The 17,964-nt window shown below is 47.8% G+C and overlaps 1 protein-coding gene across 2 annotated transcripts in view; it reads left to right on the forward strand.

Moving 5' to 3' along the window:
- The window catches only part of ADAMTS7 (ADAM metallopeptidase with thrombospondin type 1 motif 7), a 67,881-nt gene that overhangs the window by 18,309 nt on the left and 31,608 nt on the right, over nt 1-17,964 (forward strand). For both annotated transcript variants that reach the window (XM_081171009.1, XM_081171010.1), the window contains exons 12-16: nt 96-265; nt 1,558-1,691; nt 3,043-3,163; nt 4,218-4,462; nt 11,079-11,220. In XM_081171009.1, coding sequence (XP_081027135.1) covers nt 96-265; nt 1,558-1,691; nt 3,043-3,163; nt 4,218-4,462; nt 11,079-11,220 — 812 coding nt within the window. The remainder of the gene's footprint in view (nt 1-95; nt 266-1,557; nt 1,692-3,042; nt 3,164-4,217; nt 4,463-11,078; nt 11,221-17,964) is intronic.

A 17,964-nucleotide genomic window follows, 5' to 3' on the forward strand; every position in this document is an offset into this window, starting at 1 on the left:
TTTCCAAGGTCTTATGTTCCGCCGTCAAACAGCTGTTATTGTCAGATAGTTCTTCCTAATGTGGGTGTGCGTCGGTCTTTCTGTCCCAACCTCAGGCCAAAGTACGGTGGGAAGTATTGCCTGGGGGAGAGGAAGCGCTTCAGGGTTTGCAACACCAAGCCCTGCCCCTCCGACGGACCCTCTTTCCGCCAACTCCAATGCAGCCGCTTCAACGGCAGAGCCTACAAGGGGAAGCTGTACAAATGGACCCCACTCCCTAATAACAGTGAGTCCACCTCTCTCTCTCTCTCCAGCAAAACAACAAAGATGTATTTATTCATGTATGCATGTATTAGTAGTATTCCACCTTTCCTCCAAAATGTGGAATACATGGTTTTCTGCATTTTACTTGCACAACGACCCTGGCAGGTAGTCTAGGCTGAGGGGAGTAGCAACTGGCCCAAGGCCACCGGTTAGATTCATGGCAGTTACGAATCCTGGTCTCCTAGGCCCCAGTCCAGGACTCGGACCGCTGCTGAATTCATACAATTACTCCTGCGGTTATTTAAAACATTTATTTGTTTACTTATTTGCTTCATTTCTATTCCACTTTTCTTCCAAGGAGTTCAAGGTGGACTACACAGTTGCCCCCCCCTTCAATCCCCACAACAATTCTGTGAGGTAGGTTAGGCAGAGAGGAAGTTGCCAGCCCAAGGTCACCCAGCTAGGGGATTCGAACCCTGGTCTCCCAATTCCTGTTTCGGCACTCTAACCACTGCACTACACTGTTGTTTCTCTGGGCAATAGCAGAGCAGTCACACACACACACACATTAATCTGTTTATAATCTCAGTAAGATTATATTCATGGTTGTGTGTGAGAGAGAGGGGGGGGTGGCTAGGACCTGAGAGACTTGGGTTAAAATCCCCACTCGGCCAAGAAACTGACTGGGTGACCTTAGGCCAATCACTGCCTCTCAGCCTAACCTACCTCACAGGGTTGTTGTGGATATTAAATAAGGAGGGAGAGAACCATGGACGCAACCTTGATCTCCTTAGAGGAAAGAAGTGGGATATGGAATGTAATAAATAGAAATCCATACTGTAGCTATGCACACACAGGCACCAAGCTAAAATCTTAAGCAGCCAGCAAATGCTTGTGTGGAGAAGAAAGTCTCAAGGAGGTGCCATGATCTCATCAGAGTCAGTGCCTGCCTTAGCTCAGATAAATGTTTGTTTATTTATAGAAGTATTATTTATATATGACCCTTTTGTAAGATATCAGGGCAGTGTACAGCAATATTAACATACTTTAAAATGAGAAGCACTGCAAAACATTCACTAAGCTGACTAGCTAATCAGTGGCCATTTTAAACAGCTGCACAGGCTGGTCAGCATAAAAAAACACCTTCAAAATCAAAAATGAGGGTGCCCGCCGCATCTCTGCATGGGACCAGCAATGTGTAACACCTCATGTATTGAATACCTAATGCTTGCAAGCTGTTCCTGGGCCACACGGCTTCAGGAGAGGAGAGGAGAGGCAGTCAAGTGTCTGGACTTTTCTCTCTGACATCTGCAGTTAACCCTTGCGAACTTCACTGTCGCCCGGAGAACGAGTACTTTGCAGAAAAGCTCCGCGACGCTGTCATTGACGGGACCCCATGTCACGAAGGAAACTCGAGCCGGGACATGTGCATTAATGGGATCTGTAAGGTAGGAGAGGTTTGGGGAAGTGTGACTCCCTGGATGGAGGAGAGAGAGAGAGAGTTTAGAGACTAGCCCTCGCCCTGTAAGAAGATCCCTGCATGTAGTAATCTAGCATATTGAAGTGTGCTGTGCTAACATTCTACATGCAGGGCATGGTGAGTCATGTGAGAGAGCCTTCAGAGACACAGCCCTGCAATCCAAGGTGGTGGTGAAATCCAGTGAGATAGGAAAGCCAGGAGCTAAATGGCACCTTAAACCTAGGTTATGGGTGCAACAACGGAATGTCTAGGCACGCCTTTTTTATAACAAGAATACAAAGCTGAAAATGAATAAATTGCAGCTCAAATATGATGTTCATTTTTCACATGGTCTAGTCCTTCCCTTGCCCAACCCCCTAATATTCTTAAGAGGATCTCTTCTCCAGTCTCCAGAGAGGAGCTGGAAATGGGGAGGCAGAAAAAGCCCTCCTTTCCTTCCACTTTGCAGTTTTAATCTGAAATCTTAGGCGCAGTACTGCACCCATAGCTCAGAAACAGCTCGCCCTAATGAAATTCCCTGTCACAAAATGCACCTAGAACAAAGGGAGTTTCTAACGCTGGTGCAATCTAGAACCCAGCCACTTTACATTCTGTATTGTGGCCAAAACTGCCCGGGTAGGCAGGGTCCCTGTGTGTGGAAAGAGACCATGGGAACAGTAAGCGTGGAATTTCTTGCAAACCCTGACGATGCCTAAGGTTTCCGGAGGAAAGGAACAAATCCAGAGTTCCCCTGCCAAACCTAGCCTGGCAGCTTCTCTCCCTGATAAAGGAAGGTCCCCCTGGAGAGTTTTAAAATAGCCTGTTGCTGACTCCAGCGGATTAAGTGATCAGAGAGGCTGGTGAGCCAGAGAAGGATTCACAACCCTCCAAGTAATGGCAGGTGAAAGGGGATGTGGAGCAATCCATACTTTGCCTCTTCTGGCTTCTCAGAGAGGAACAGGAAGTGACAAAATTGGGGGTGGGGAGGGCCTCCCCTCGAGTTGGGGCAGTGCATGAGCCTAGTCTGAAGTGGCTGCTTATCTGTCTTTCCTCCTCCCTGCAGCCTGTTAGAATTTATGTATTTACTTATGATCTCTTTATACATGTATATCCTGCACATTGCAATTCCAGTGGCTGTGTAATAAATGCATGTGCCCTTGAGCTTCTGCCCTGGACTTCCGGAGAGCAAGCCTGGATTTTTGCCTCAGAAGTCAGCCAGTGTGAAGATCCAATCGACCCCACCCAAGCACCCCCTAGGTTTTTGGACTACAGTTCCCCTCAGTTGCTCTGGAGGTGCTGGGGGCAAGGCTAACTCATTGCCCTTCCCTGATGCCTTTCAGAATGTCGGTTGTGACTATGAGATTGACTCCTACGCCGTGGAGGATCGATGCGGCGTGTGCCGTGGAGACGGGTCGACCTGCGAGACCGTCAAGAAGACCTTTGAGGAGAGCGATGGGCTGGGTGAGGATGTTTCTGCCAGATTTGGGGGCCCGGTTGGGAATAAGGTGGGATGTCAGAGGATAGAAATGGAAATGGGACTGCCTGCAATGAATGAACATGGATCAGAACATAAATGGATGCCTACTGAAGTATAGGTTCAGTTCCTATACTATATCATAACAGCAAGAACCTTTATTGTACTAACAGAACTAGACAACAGGGGTAAAGCAACTGCTTATTTCTGAAGGCCTGGCCACTCCCACTCCCAACGTGATTGGCTGTCAAAACTTCCAAGCTGCAAATCATGACTCAGAGTTTAAGGGCCAATGGCAGAGGCCCAAACCCTGAAATGTTCTGCGATTGGATATCATGTATCGAATCAGAACACAGGGGCTCAGAATCCTTAGTCCAGCCTGAAGCTCAGGCAAACACAGACCACTGAATACATAACACCTACCAACATCACTGATGGAGGGGTGTTGGTGAGGAGGGTTGAATGGGGCCTTTCATGGACCCAGCTTGCTCATTTCCCTCCTCAGTCCCCCTCCATCTTTGAGAAGTTCCAGATAACATGGTGTTTGTGGAATTAGATGCACTGTGACAAGGATATAAAGGTGCACTTGATGGAAGCTAGAGGTACAAATAATATGGATTGGGGCAGCGGGGGAGCTTTGAAATGCAACATTCCAAAATGTTTTGTGGAGGAGGCTAGACCTCACACAGGTCCCTCGCTTCTTTGAGCTTTCCATTACCCACCAACGAATGTTGTGTTCATATCACATGCTTTCCTTTGGCAAATGTTGGAGCATTTCCTCTGTCCCATTCATGTGCTGTGTTCAGAAACATCCCTCCTTCTTTTCCCTCTCCATCAAAAAATATTCCTTAGTAAAGTCATGCGCTGGGTCTCCCAGTGGCCATTTCCTTTGACAGTAGAATGACAGGCATTCTGGGAAAGGGTGTGAGCATTCAAGAAGGGTGACATTCAGAAAAGGGGACTTTGACTCCACTTTACAGAAAGGATTACTTTTTGTCCTGTTAACCTGCAACTGATGAGGAGTTTGATCCCCCTGAACAGGCTATGTTGATGTTGGGCTCATCCCAGCTGGTGCACGAGAGATCCAAATTGAGGAGGTGGCGGAAGCAGAGAATTTCCTGGCCTTGAGAAGCGAAGATCCAGAGAAGTACTTCTTGAATGGCGGCTGGACCATCCAATGGAATGGTGATTATAAGGTGGCCGGGACCACCTTCACCTACGAGAGAACTGGGAACTGGGAGAACCTCACGTCTCCAGGCCCCACGGAGGAGCCAGTGTGGATTCAGGTACTTGCAGAGGGTTCAAGTGCTGTGGGTTCAAAACCTGTGAGTTTTGGGTCCAGTCTGCCACTGTTGTGGACTCACTGCTGCAGAGTTGGGCAGACTTAATTAAGATACGTGAAGCAGAAATTCAACAGGTGCGGCTTCCTAAAGCCCTGCTTTTTGGCATCAGGGAAAGCAGCACTCGTTGAGACTTCACTCTCCGACTGCAGCTGTGAGGCTGCCGAGGTCGTAAACATATTTTCAGCCCTCGGTGATTCCATGTCCTGGAATCTGCTCATCCCTGGCTTGTGTTTAAACAGCCCCTCCCAGCTCAAGTTGGAGTGGAAGGTTATTTCACTGCCAACAAAGAGCTGATTGAAACTGACCCCCAAACTCATGTAGGTAGCAGTATGGTATTTGTGCTCTCACAGAACTGCAGAGTTGAAAGGGACCCACACGGTCATCTAGTCTGACCCCCTGCAATGCGGAAATCACAGTGACCAAGATGATCAAGGGTCTAGAAACCAAGCCTTATGAGAAACGGGGGAGGGAGTTGGGTATGTTTAGGCTGAAGGAGATGTGACTGAGAGGAGATGTGATAGCCATCTATGAATATCTGAAGGGCTGTCGCACGGAAGATTGAGCAAGCTTGTTTCCTGCTGCTCCAGTGTGGAGGAACCAAACCAAGGGCTGCAAGTTACAAGGAAGGAGATTCCAACTCAATATTAGGCAGAACCTTCTGATGCTGAGAGCTGTTTGATGGTGTACCAGACTCCCTCAGAAGGTGTTGGCCTCTCCTTCACTGGAGGGTTTTAAACAGAAGTTGGGTGGCCACCAGCCAGGGACTCTTCAGTTGTGATTCCTGCATTGCCGGGGTTGGACTAGATGACCCTTGGGGTCCCTTCTAACACTACAATTCTATGATTTGTCAGACTTTAAGGTGCCATGAGGCTCTTTGGCCTTGCTTCCATGCCATTTTAAGCTACAGTCATACCTCATGTTACGTCCGCTTCATGTTACGTTATTTCAGGTTGCGTCCCGTGGCGACCCGGAAGTACCAGAAAGGGTTACTTCCGGGTTTCGCCGCTCGCACATGCGCAGAAGTGCAAAATCACGTCACGTTCATGTGCAGAAGCGGCGAATCGCAACTCGCACATGCGCAGACATGCTGCTGCGGGTTGCGCTCTTTTCATGTTGCGAACGGGCCTCTGGAATGGATCCTGTTCGCAACCAGAGGTACCACTGTATAGTTCAACTGTGGTTTATCCATGAGCATGCAGAGTGCACTAGCACTAAGTCAAGAACAAACTATGGCTTGGCTCACCAAGTGCCAGGAGGGAGGGAGAAGCCACATGCCCACAATTGCTGTCATGTGCGTCACCACGGTTCAAATTAAAACCATAGTTCAGTTTCTCTGTAGTTTAAAATGGCCTGCGAACGAGGACTTTGTCATTTCAGGAACTGGGTTTGTCTCTTTTCTGTTAACTGCTTTGAGCACGCACTACAGATTTCTGGGAAACGCAGCATGTAAATAAACTGGCTATTGCTTCATAGCCTCCATCTTCAAGGGCTTTGCCTGCCCCCACCAGCCATGCTTCTTGCCGCTTCTGTTCTGCAAATCTGCTCTGCGAAGTTCTGAGCAAAGCACTCCTCTCGAGTTACTTTGGAAATGGCAGCATCTGGCATTCGGGAGGTTCCTGCTGATCTGGGAAGCCTTTGCTGACTTCCGTGGGTGGACCTGGCCTCTCTCTTGCCCAGCTGAAATTGAAATCTGTTGCAGCATTCCTCAGAACCCTCCAGATGTCTTGAACTGTCACTCCCATCACCCTCATCTGGTTCATCGGCCTGGTTTGCCGAGGGGGCTGGAGGAGAGGCACTACCAAGGGCCTCCAACCTTTCCAGAGGCTGCTATGAATGCGGAGACCACCATAGGACCCCTCCTGCCAGTGGTACAGGCTCCTGCCCTCCCTGTATGGACAGTTCATCACCATTTTTTTTTCTGCAGGGAAGTCTGGTGGGTGTCTTCCTGGCTGCCAGGGAAGCCTTTGCTTTGGAGCAGCCAGACTTCCCAGGAGAGCTCTTTAGGAGTTAAATGGATTTCTCAGGGCTAATTCTTTTTCTCTCCCCTCTTGCAGGGAGGTGTTTACTTTAACATTCTCTTCCCCTTCCAGCTCAACAAGGAAAGGAATTCTTTTTCCTTTTTTGACCCCTGCTTGTCTTCCTCCAGCTGCTTGTGAATTCTGAAACAAAGGAGCTGGCTTTGAGACCCACCAGGCAGGCAGGGATCTCTTCTCTTCCTAAATCACACCACCTTGTTGGACATCAGAGGCATGCCAGGCTGGGGGTGGGGGGCTTTCGGTACACGCTTTATTCCCCTGTCTTTTTTGCCACTGCCCTGGCAGGTTATTCATTTTGTGTTCCAAGAATAACTTTGGTTTTTTTCTTAAGAGCTATTGTGGTTAGCGTGTTGGAACCTGGGAGACCAGGGTTCGAATCCCCACTCGGCCATGAAGCTCCCTGGGTGACCATTGGGCCAGTCAGTGCCTTCTCTCAGCTGAACCTACCTCACAGGGTTGTTGTGAGGATAAAATGGGGAGGAGAACCATGTACACCACCTTCAGTTCCTTGGAGGAAAAGGTGGGAAATAAAGACAATCAGTCGATCAAAGAAGATCCAGCCAGATTCCCGAGCACAACAGCCCTCTCCCCCCCCCCCGTGGTTTTCAGCAACTGACATTCAGAAGCATTGCTGCTTTTGACTGTGGAGACATTATTATTATTATTACAGTGGTACCTTGGGTTAAGAACTTAATTAGTCCCGGAGGTCTGTTCTTAACCTGAAACTGTTCTTAACCTGAGGTACCACTTTAGCTAATGGGGCCTCCCGCTGCCGCTGCGCCGCCACCGCACGATTTCTGTTCTCATCCTGAGGTAAAGTTCTTAACCTGAGGTACTATTTCTGGGTTAACCGAGTCTGTAATCTGAAGCGTCTGTAACCTGAGGTACCACTGTATTATTATTTATTATGCTACCCTTCATCTTAAGATTTCAGGGCAGTTCGCAGAAGAAAATACAAGATAAAAATAAAAGTAAATCATTAAAACAAAACAGCAAAATAATACCCCTCCCTTCCCACAGACACATTTAAAAGGCTGTAGAATATTAATAAGCCAAAGGAGTGGTTAGAGAGGAATATTCTACCAGAAACCATGTTCCCATTCCCCCCCCCCCCCAATCACTCAGTTGGGAGTATTTTTAAAACCTTGATGGAAAGAGCTCTGAAGCAAAGGAAGCTCAATTCTCTCTCTCTCTCTCTCTCTCTCTCTCTCTCTCTCTCTCTCTCACACACACACACACACACACACACACACTTTCCCCAGAACTTCTTGGCTGGTCCTCAGAAAACTCAGGGCATACCCCTTGTTCAGTATGGCCAAACCTGTCCATTTCATTTTCTCTGTTTCTAATTTCCCCAGCCTTCCTCCAATTTCTGCATACGTTTGCAAATTTCACTTTTCAGACAAGAGAAAGCTTGCAGAGAGGCTTACAAATATCAAGAAGGCAAGCTGGCGCTTATCCACCCTTACCTTTGGCCCCTCTTTTTGAAGGCACATGTCCGTGCTTTAAATCTCTCTGTCTGAACTGTCCCCCAAAACCTGCTCTTTAAAGCTGAATCGCAGCAAACGTCAATTCAGGTTTACCATGGGTTGACACTTGCTCCAATTGTGTTTCCAAGAAGGAAAAAGGGGGGGGGCACTTGGACACGGAGTTTTCCACACCTTGAAAGTGTGGAGGAATGGTAAGTGTGGATAAGCCCACTCCTTGCACTCGGACTTATTGACATAAAAGGTACGACACAAAAGGAAAAAGACTGGGAGGGAGGAAGAAGAAAGCAAGTTCAGGCAGCGGTACCAAGTTACAAAGTTCCCATGCCAGCCAGCTGGAAGGGAAAGAGTTCAAAGAGGGAGGTTAGATGAATGCTAATGCCTTTGTTTATTCAGGAAAAAAACAACTTCGGAGGGAGTCTCAAGCTGCTTTCTCCGACTTTTTAATGATTATTAGTTTCTATGTTCACGCTAATGCCTTGGAATGACTTATAGCACATTATCTCTTGGAACATTCCCTGGGATTTGTAACGGAATTGAAAAACCTTTTCTAAAAATGTTATTTTAAAAAAATATACCCTGAGAAGTCTCTTGGACCGATGCCCAAGTCCATTCCAAGAGCAGCAAAGTTTTGGCAACAACGGCAGCTTCGAGGGTGGGCTTATTCACGCTTACCTTTCCTCCAATCTTTCCAGGCCATAGTCCTTGCTTTAAAACTCCTTTTTTTTCTTTGGCTCTGGAGCCGTCCCTGTGAAAACCTGCTCTTTAAAGCTCAATGGGACAATCCCCAGAAAACCCAAATTGACGCTTGCCCCAGTTGAGAGCCGAAGTGCAAGTTATCGCAGGAGAAGCTCAGGGGCAAAAAACCCCAATACCCACACTTGGACAGGAAGCTTTTAAGCACAGACCTGTGCCTGGAAAAAGTTGGAAGTGTGGATAAGCCCTTAATTAAGTTGGCAAGCCTTTGCCAGAGCTGTGTGCCTCCACAGACTGATACTTGAACCCTCCTGCAGGTAGTCTGCCTTGGGGCGTTCACGTACCACTACAACACACTGAAATCAGCTTGGAAATAAAATCTGAGAAGCTGGTTTGTTTTTTTAAAGATATTTATTAAAGTTTTTTTTAAAATATAACAATGAAAATGAAAAATAAAAAGAAACAAAATACAACATAAAAACAGTTAAAAAACAAGTAGTTTTCCATAACATATCTTCCTTACACTTATTTCCCCAGACCTCCTCATACCTCCCTTCTTTGTATTCCACTTCAATTTGTTAGTTCAGCAAATCCTTACCATTAAGCTTTTACGCATTTGTAAACCTTTTTTTTTCGTATCTCCTAAAGCATTACAGCTGGAAACCCCTTAGTTTCTATCCAACATCCTTCTAGCATTCATTAATTTTACAAAATCTGAGAAGCTGTTTTGCATCTCAAGGCTCTTAACCCCCTGCAGCTAGTCTTGTAAGGATGCTGAGAAATGATTCGGGCCTCTTATCTCAGACTTGCTGTTCACAGGGGTGATGTGAGCCAAACAGCCTTGAAACTGGTTTAGGCTTGCTGTGTAGACACACATTCAATGGCAGGTGTGCCTTTGCAGATAAGCCTGCAAATAAAGTTTGATGATAAGCTGTGACTAATATCTGGGGGTGGAGCTGAAATCACACACACACACACACACACACACACACACACACACACACACCCCTACCTATTTAAATGGCCAGGTTGAAGAAAGTGAGGAAAAGAAGGGAAACTGTGCCTTAAATATGTCACTCTAGTGCAACAAAGCCACCTTAAAAAAACCCAAACAACAGATTTTGCAATTAGGTAAGTGACAGGGGCATGTACTGAAACATGTGCCGTGAGTGAATGATTGAACATGAAACTTTGCAGACACCCTGCAAGCAGATCAGGATGAATCCTCATTGTTGTATAACTGCCCCATAAACAAATTGGAATGAATGCTCTGCAAAGATGGGACAGAGTCTAACCCAGCGGTTCCCAATTTGTTTTGGGCCACCGCCCTCTTAGTTCCATAAACTCACCCCCAGTGCCTCTCCTCTGTAAAAAGTACTATTCGGAGTAGCAGTTTGCCCAGCACACTAGTAAGCAAGATAGCACAATAGCAAGATAGCAAAATCAAAATCAAAACTATAACAATTGCACTCCCCCCCCAAAAAAAAATCCAAATAAAACTATTTGGTTTGATTCATTCAACAGAATTGACGAACTTGATCCAGGGATACCAGCTTTTCAAAATCTGGCGGTCATTTACACCTCCAGCACCTGCCTGCCGTGCCCCCTTGCCTGCTGCTGCCCACTTTGGGTAAAGGTAAAGGGACCCCTGACCATTAGGTCCAGTTGTGACTGACTCTGGGGTTGCGGTGCTCATCTCGCTTTATTAGCCGAGGGAGCCAGCATACAGCTTCCGGGTCATGTGGCCAGCATGACTAAGCTGCTTCTGGCGAACCAGAGCAGCGCATGGAAACGCCGTTTACCTTCCCGCCAGAGCGGTACCTATTTATCTACTTGCACTTTGACGTGCTTTCGAACAGCTAGGTTGGCAGGAGCAGGGACCGAGCAATGGGAGCTCACCCCGTCGCGGGGATTCGAACCACCGACCTTCTGATCGGCAAGTCCTAAGCTCTGTGGTTTAACCCACAGCGCCACCCGCGTCCCTCCCACTTTGGGTACCACTGGTCTAACCATGAGTTTTGTACAATCAGATCATGTGGAAAGCTGAAGAGGAGCCCACAGATCCATGCTGCTTTCCTTAGCTCTGAGGAGGGGCCCTTCCCCGATTGTAACATCCTTGTGATCCTCTGAAAACCAAACACTGGTCACTTCCTAAACTTTCAGTAAGTTTGCAGTTGCCGGTCCTCTGCTGCAGGCATCTCAAGGTCTTTTCCTGCTGGCCCTCTTTCTCTTGGCAGGACATCATCACACTTCCTCGGTACTTGGACCACATTTTGTTAAACGCTTTTTATACCGTCTGGCTGGATGCTGCCTAAGAACATTTTCTTCCTTGCCTCTCAGCTCTTATTCCAGGAGAAGAACCCAGGAGTCCGCTATCAATACACCATTCAAAGGGAATCTGAGAACGAGAACGAGATCACGCCGGCCGAATTCTTTTGGCAATATGGACCCTGGACAAAATGCACAGCCACCTGTGGCACAGGTAAGGATGCCTGCCTCTTTCTTTGCCTTTGTCTCACTGTTTGGTGCTTGGTGAGAAGTGGCGGGGGGTGGTCATGTTCTGGCCTAGGAGCCAGAGCAAGAAACTTCATGCCTTGGGGGAAATCCAGAAAAGCAGGTGAACCTTCCCCGAGCCCTGCAGTCACCACCAGAGTCTCTTCTCCTCAGAGGGTGATGCAGAGAGAGAAAGAGAGAGAGAGAGAGAGAGAGAGAGAGAGAGAGAGAGAGAGAGAAGGCCTTTTCAGTGGTGGCTCCCGTATAGTGGCATGCTGTCCCCAGGAAAAGACGCTAGGCATCATAATTGTCAGCCTTTTGCTACCAGGCTAAGACATTCCTGTTTTTCCAAGGCTTCTGGTTGTTAATTTTAGATCATAACTTTGTAAGATTCTCTTCTCTTTTGTGGAACTCTTGTTTCAGTGGTGTGCAGGATTTGTCTCTCTCAAAGTATTGCTGATTGAGCACTTGAGGAAATATTTGTCTGCTATATTTTGTAATGATGATGATGATGATGATGATGATGGTGATAATAATAATAATAAATTTAACTGATTTTAGCTGTTTTGTATTTTATGATGCTTTAAGCGATTTCAAGGCAGTTTTTTGAATAGAGCACTGAACAAATGAAATGAATGAATGAATGGTGGCAGAAGGACTCAGGACACTGCTCTGTAGCCTTCTTTTAACAGTGGTGAATTAGGAGCCCAGGATCAGGCCTTTCATGTGGGGCAGGAAAGGCCAATGGGCGTATCCTCTCCCCAACCCCCAATAGTCCACCTTGTAGTAAGAAGGATATGGTAATAATAATTAGCTAATGAAGTAGCCAGAAAATTTTTCTATCCCTTAATGGTGTCCATGAGACGCGGGTGGTGCTGTGGTCTAAACCACAGAGCCTAGGGCTTGCCGATCAGAAGGTCAGTGGTTCGAATCCCCACGCTGGGGTGAGCTCCTGTTGCTAGGTCCCTGCTCCTGCCAACCTAGCAGTTCGAAACCACATCAAAGTGCAAGTAGATAAATAGGTACCACTCTGGCGGAAGGTAAACAGCGTTTCCGTGTGCTGCTCTGGTTCGCCAGAAGCGGCTTAGTCATGCTGGCCACATGACCCGGAAGCTGTACGCCGGCTCCCTCGGCTAGCACCGCAACCCCAGAGTCGGCCACGACTGGACCTAACGGTCAGGGGTCCCTTTACCTTTAATGGTGTTCATAATCCCCTGCTTAGAGGCATGCAGTGCTGGCTTGAGGATGCAGTTTGTCTAGACTGCTGGGGTAGGAAGTACCAAATGCATTTCATGTTTGGCCACTTCAAATTAGAGCCCTGAATTGGAGGATGCAGCGTCCTGCCTTGAGGTGCTGGCTAACTGAGTGCAAGATGGAAGGGGAGGCAGGCAAGATAATTTATTCCGCCGGCAAGGAAAGGCGTTTGCAAAGGCCGCTGCCACCCACTCTAGCCTGTGGATAAGGAAAACACTGTTGTGGAGTGCATAAATTCTCAATGCAAATGTATCAAAGCGATCAGACAGGCAACACTGCTGGATGTGTTTAGACCCTGCCTGTGCCCCTTTGTCCAGGATGCTTGACTCTCTGCAAATGTGTGTGCCAATACATGCACAGTGGTGCATAAGGACATGGGTTTCTGTTTGCGCAGCTGCATGTGCTCCTTTCTCTTGCCGCCAGCTGGTCAAGGCCTCTTTGGAAACAGACAACTTGAAAAACAGAAAAGCAGAAGGCTTTGCCTTGTCCTTTGATGTCCGCCTCTTGTTGACTGGGGTAACTGGGAAAGAGTCCTCCTCTACAGCTGAGTTTTATTAAAGCATGAGTTGAGGGGACCAAGTGCACAGGCCAGTTAAGGATGCTTCTTCACTCTCTCCTTAGGATGCTTCCAAATGACCACCATTTTGGGGCAGGATTCAGGTTGTGCAATTACAGTTGGTTTGGGAGGTCTTGTGCAACACACCCAATTCCCCCAGAAATCAGACCTTTTGCAATAAAGAAAAGGAAGGGATTTTTAATTTATTTATTTCATAATATTTATACACTGCTTGATTGTAAAGCTACAACAAACCTCAAAGTGGTTTTTCTATCACTAAGAAAAATTTACGACAACAATTTAAAGCTTTTAAAAAGTTAAAATAACAATAGATTTTTAAAAGATTAAAGTTTGCATTGGTTTTCTCAATATGTGGACAGGATTGTTATAGGAGGGCTCGGCATTCAAAATCACCCATTTCATAACTATTCCAGTTTGCTTAATCCAGTCATGAGGGGTTTGAGGTCAGAATGAGGTTCTTCTGAAGCAAATGCATATATCCCTATTTCCCAGTGTTGTTCGGAAGGCAGCATTTTCCAGGTAAATTTTCACAATAGCACTTGGCTCTCTTGGCCGAGGGAGCCGGCGTTTGTCTGCAGACAGCTTCCCGGTCATGACTAAGCCACTTCTGGCAAACCAGAGAAGCACATGGAAATGCTGTTTACCTTCCCGCCGGAGCGATACCTATTTATCTATTTGCACTTTGACGTGCTTTCAAGCTGCTAGGTTGGCAGGAGCAGGGACTGAGCAACGGGAGTTCACCCCGTCGCGGGGATTCGAACCTCCAACCTTCTGATCAGCAAGTCCTAGGCTCTGTGGTTTAACCCACAGTGCCACCCGTGTCCCTGGCTCTCCCTTACATAAGAACAAAAGAACATCCTGGATCAGCATCCCATCTAGTCCAGCATCCTGATCTCACAGTGGCCAACCAGATGCCTGTGGGAAACCCGCAAGCAGGATTCGAGCACAAGAGCCCTCTCCCCTCTTGTGGCTTCCAGCAACTGGTATTCAGAAGCACTGCTGCCCCCAACCTTGGAAGCAGAGCAAAGCCATGATGGCTAGTAGCCATTGATAGCCCTCCTCCATAAATTACAAACCTGCCACACATGATGTGCCTGCTTCTACAAGTCCTAGAAATGGCAAAACATCAGCTCCATGGTTTGAGGGGCCCACTGCAGTGAAGGCAGGGCCGGATCCTTCCAACTCAGTGCTCATTACTGCATGTTTACCTCCTATGGGCAAAACATTTCTTGGGGAGGCATTCTCCCCATCCCTCACCCTGCTACCCCACCTCCAGTCTGTTGCTGAGAAATTCTGTGTGATGGATCACAGGCCCTGTGCAGATGGGTTTCACAGCTCCACAAAAGCCCAGAAACCTGAGCTTCAGAGGCAGCAAATTGGATGTCTTCAGAGGGGGCAGATTATGTCACCTGGGAGGACACAGATTCTCTTCTTTCAGTTCTCCCAGCTCATTGGGGCCTGACGCACAGCTACACTTGCCAAAGATTTCTTTCTTCTTTCTTCTTTCTTTTCTTTCTTTCTTTCTTTCTTGGCATCTCTGTCCCTTTTACTGAAACCAGATCGTCTTCCAGGACTCCTCTGCAGTGTCGCCGCTCCAGATTTTCTGACAGATGCTGTCACACTGCCTTGACAAGGCCCTGAGCACCACTTGGGGTGGTGGTTTGGGTGTGTGTGTTCCTTGTGATGTATTTGTATTTGGCTGCGTAAACACCATACATTGAAAGCACATGGTTTGCCCCAAAGAATCCTGTGGACGGCAGTTTACCCCTCACAGAGCTACAAACAGGGGAAGGGACACCGCTCAGTAGCAGAGCAGCTGCCTTGCATGCAGAAGGACCCAGGCTCAATCTCCGACATCTCCAGATAGGGCTGGGAGAGATTAGTGCCTGAAACTCTGGAAAACAGCTGCTAGTTGGTGCAGAAGTGAGCTAGATGGTAGGAGCTGTTTGACAGTGGAACGGACTCCCTCGGAAAGTGGTGGACTCTCATCCAGATGGCTAGATTCCTGAATTGCATGGGGTTGGACTAGACCAGAGGTTGTCAACCTGGTCCCTACCACCCACTAGTAGGTGTTTCAGGATTCTGGGTGGGCGGTAGGGGGTTCTGCAGCACAAGCTGAATCCTCCTTCCATCGAGCGCTGGTGGGCGGTAAGGAAATTTTACCATCAAGAAAGATGCATTAGTGGGCAGTAGGTATAAAAAGGTTGGCTACCCCTGGACTAGATGATGCTTGGAAGACCCTTCCAACTCTACAATTCTGTTATCACTATAAGGCAGCTTCCTGAGCTCCTGTGCTCCTAGGGCTACAGTTCCCAGCACTCTCAACAAACATATGGCTGTATTTGGGATTGTGGAAGTGGATTTTCCTCTAGGCTTGATTGGCAGGGTGAATTTCCCTGAATCTGATTGGCTGTTGATTGGTCTGCTGCCAGTAGACTTCAATCAGGGGTCCCGGCCGGGGTCTCCCCCACACACCCAAAGCCTCTGGTGTACTTGCTGTGCTGCAAACATTGACGCCAGCCGCTCATATCGTTTGTGGCCTGTTGGCCTTATGAATTGTTATCGCCAGACTATGAAAGGGAACCTTTAAGCAGGTTCTGGGTCTGGGAAAGGAGAAGGGGCAGATAGGCAATCAGGGAGTAGAAGAAGAGTGACATAATCATGGACTGAGGGAGGCAGGGAGCTCTTGGATGATTTCTTCATTTGCTGGGTTGGGAGAGGAAGTCTGCCAGCCAAGCGCCTTCTGGGTTTCCTGCCAGAAACTGAGGCTGCCAGAAGCACATCAGATCCTGGCTTGTGATCGGCCCCCGTGGGGACTGTCCAGCCTGCACGTCAGGAGCAGCTCCAGCATCCAGCCCCACTGAGCTATGCCAACCCCTGGCCCACGTGCCTCCTCCTTGCTCCCAGGAAAGTGTCTGTGTGCTTCAGCCAGCTGGGAAAGGATGAGGGAGAGAGAGAGAGAGAGAGAGAGAGAGAGAGAGAGAGAGAGAGAGAGAGAGGTGGAACGGGGAGAGAGAGACCTTTGCAAGGTCAGACTCTGGAGCAAAGGGTAAGCTGGTGATAAGGAGGAGAAAGGACAAGGCAAGGGATGTTCTGAGTCTCGTAGAAAAGGAGCCCACAACAGGAGCAAGAGGCAGATTGTTGCAAGTGACAGGGTGGGGGACTGCATATAAGGACATATGAAGGGCTTATTGGATCAGCCCAGTGGACCATCTAGTGCAGTGTCCTTTGGCCAACCAATTGCTTGTGGGAAGCCCACAAGTAGGATTTGATAATAATAATAATAATAATAATAATAATAATAATAATAATAATAATAATAATGATGCCCCTCCCATCTGGCTGGGCTTCCCCAGCCACTCTGGGCGCCTTCCAACAAAATATTAAAATACCATAATGCATCAAACATTAAAAGCTTCCCTAAAGAGGGCTGCCTTCAGATGTCTTCTAAAAGTCTGGTAGTTGTTGTTCTCTTTGACATCTAGTGGGAGGGCGTTCCACAGGGCGGGTGCCACTACCGAGAAGGCCCTCTGCCTGGTTCCCTGTAAGTTGGCTTCTCGCAGTGAGGAAACCGCCAGAAGGCCCTCGGCACTGGACCTCAGTGTCCGGGCAGAACGATGGGGGTGGAGACACTCCTTCAGGTATAGTCCCCTCTTGTGGCTTCCAGCAACTGGTATTCAGAAGCATTGCCGCCTCTGACTGTGGAGGCAGAGCAAAGCCATCATGGCTAGCAGTCATCGAGAGCCCTCTCCTCTTCCATGAATTTGTCTAACCTAAAGTTACCAGATTTTCCCCCCAATGAATCCGGGGACACTTTTCAACTTCAATGGATTTTGTATGGGGACTGATTTGTAAATCCAGGGACTGTCCCCAGGAAACAGGGACGTCTAGTAACCTTAGTCTAACCCTCTTTTTAAGCCATGCAAGATGGTGGCCGTAATTGCCTGCTTTGGGAGCAAGTTCCAAAGTTTAACTATGCCCTGCGTGAAGAAAGACTTTCTTCGTCTCAAATCTTCCAACGTTCAGTTTCACTGGATGTCCACAAGTTCTGGCACTATGAGACTGGGAGAACAACTTTTCTCTATCTGCTTCCTCCATGCCATGCATTTTACAAATGGCAAAGGAGGCTCTCTGGAGGCAACAGTGCTGGCTGGGGTGTAAGGAGGAGGAAGGTGTTGTCTATTTGCAAGGTCCAAGCCCATAGCTGGTGCACATTCACACAGTCACCCAAGGATCAGATGCCATCTTGTGCGCACTCACTTGGGGGAGGAAATCCTATTAAATTCCATGGGACATTTTTCTGAATATGCCTGGCTAAGAAGCAGGTCAGGGCCACTTCCAGATGACATGTTTATTGAGCTTCCTAATTAGTTCCCACAAAGTTTGCAGGGAAGGTAAACAACATTAACTGTTTATTGAGTGTTCGTTCTGATTTGTTTGCAGGGAGATGAAATGATGTCGCCTCAAGCAAATGTTGCCCCACAATTTCCGTTGCACTTTCGCACCCCTTTCCTTACTGCAAACTGTCCAGTCCGCCCCCCCCCCTCAGGTTTAGGGTCAGAGAAGTGGGTTTGTCCTGCAAAAGTGCCAAACCCAGTTTAATTATGCAACCTGAATTGGCTGGTAATTTAGTTGAAATGCCCCTACCTCTACAAAATAATGACAGTCTGGAAGCAGCCCAGAAGTCTTTTCTCGCAAAGCTAGTTGGAGACAGAGCATAGCCATCGTGGCTAGTAGCTATCGATTGCCCTCTCCTCCATGAAGGAGTTGTAGCAATTCCATGCAAAGAGCTCCTGACGCTCCTGCTTTTGGCTTCTGCAGGGAGAGGATTTCGCAGCTGTTTTGTGTTTTGACCTCTCAGCTGTTGCTGATGTGCAGAAGCTGAGGCTAGTCCTCAGCAGA

The sequence above is a fragment of the Podarcis bocagei genome, assembly GCF_964188305.1.
Source record: "Podarcis bocagei genome assembly, chromosome: 14".
Lineage (NCBI taxonomy): Eukaryota > Metazoa > Chordata > Lepidosauria > Squamata > Lacertidae > Podarcis > Podarcis bocagei.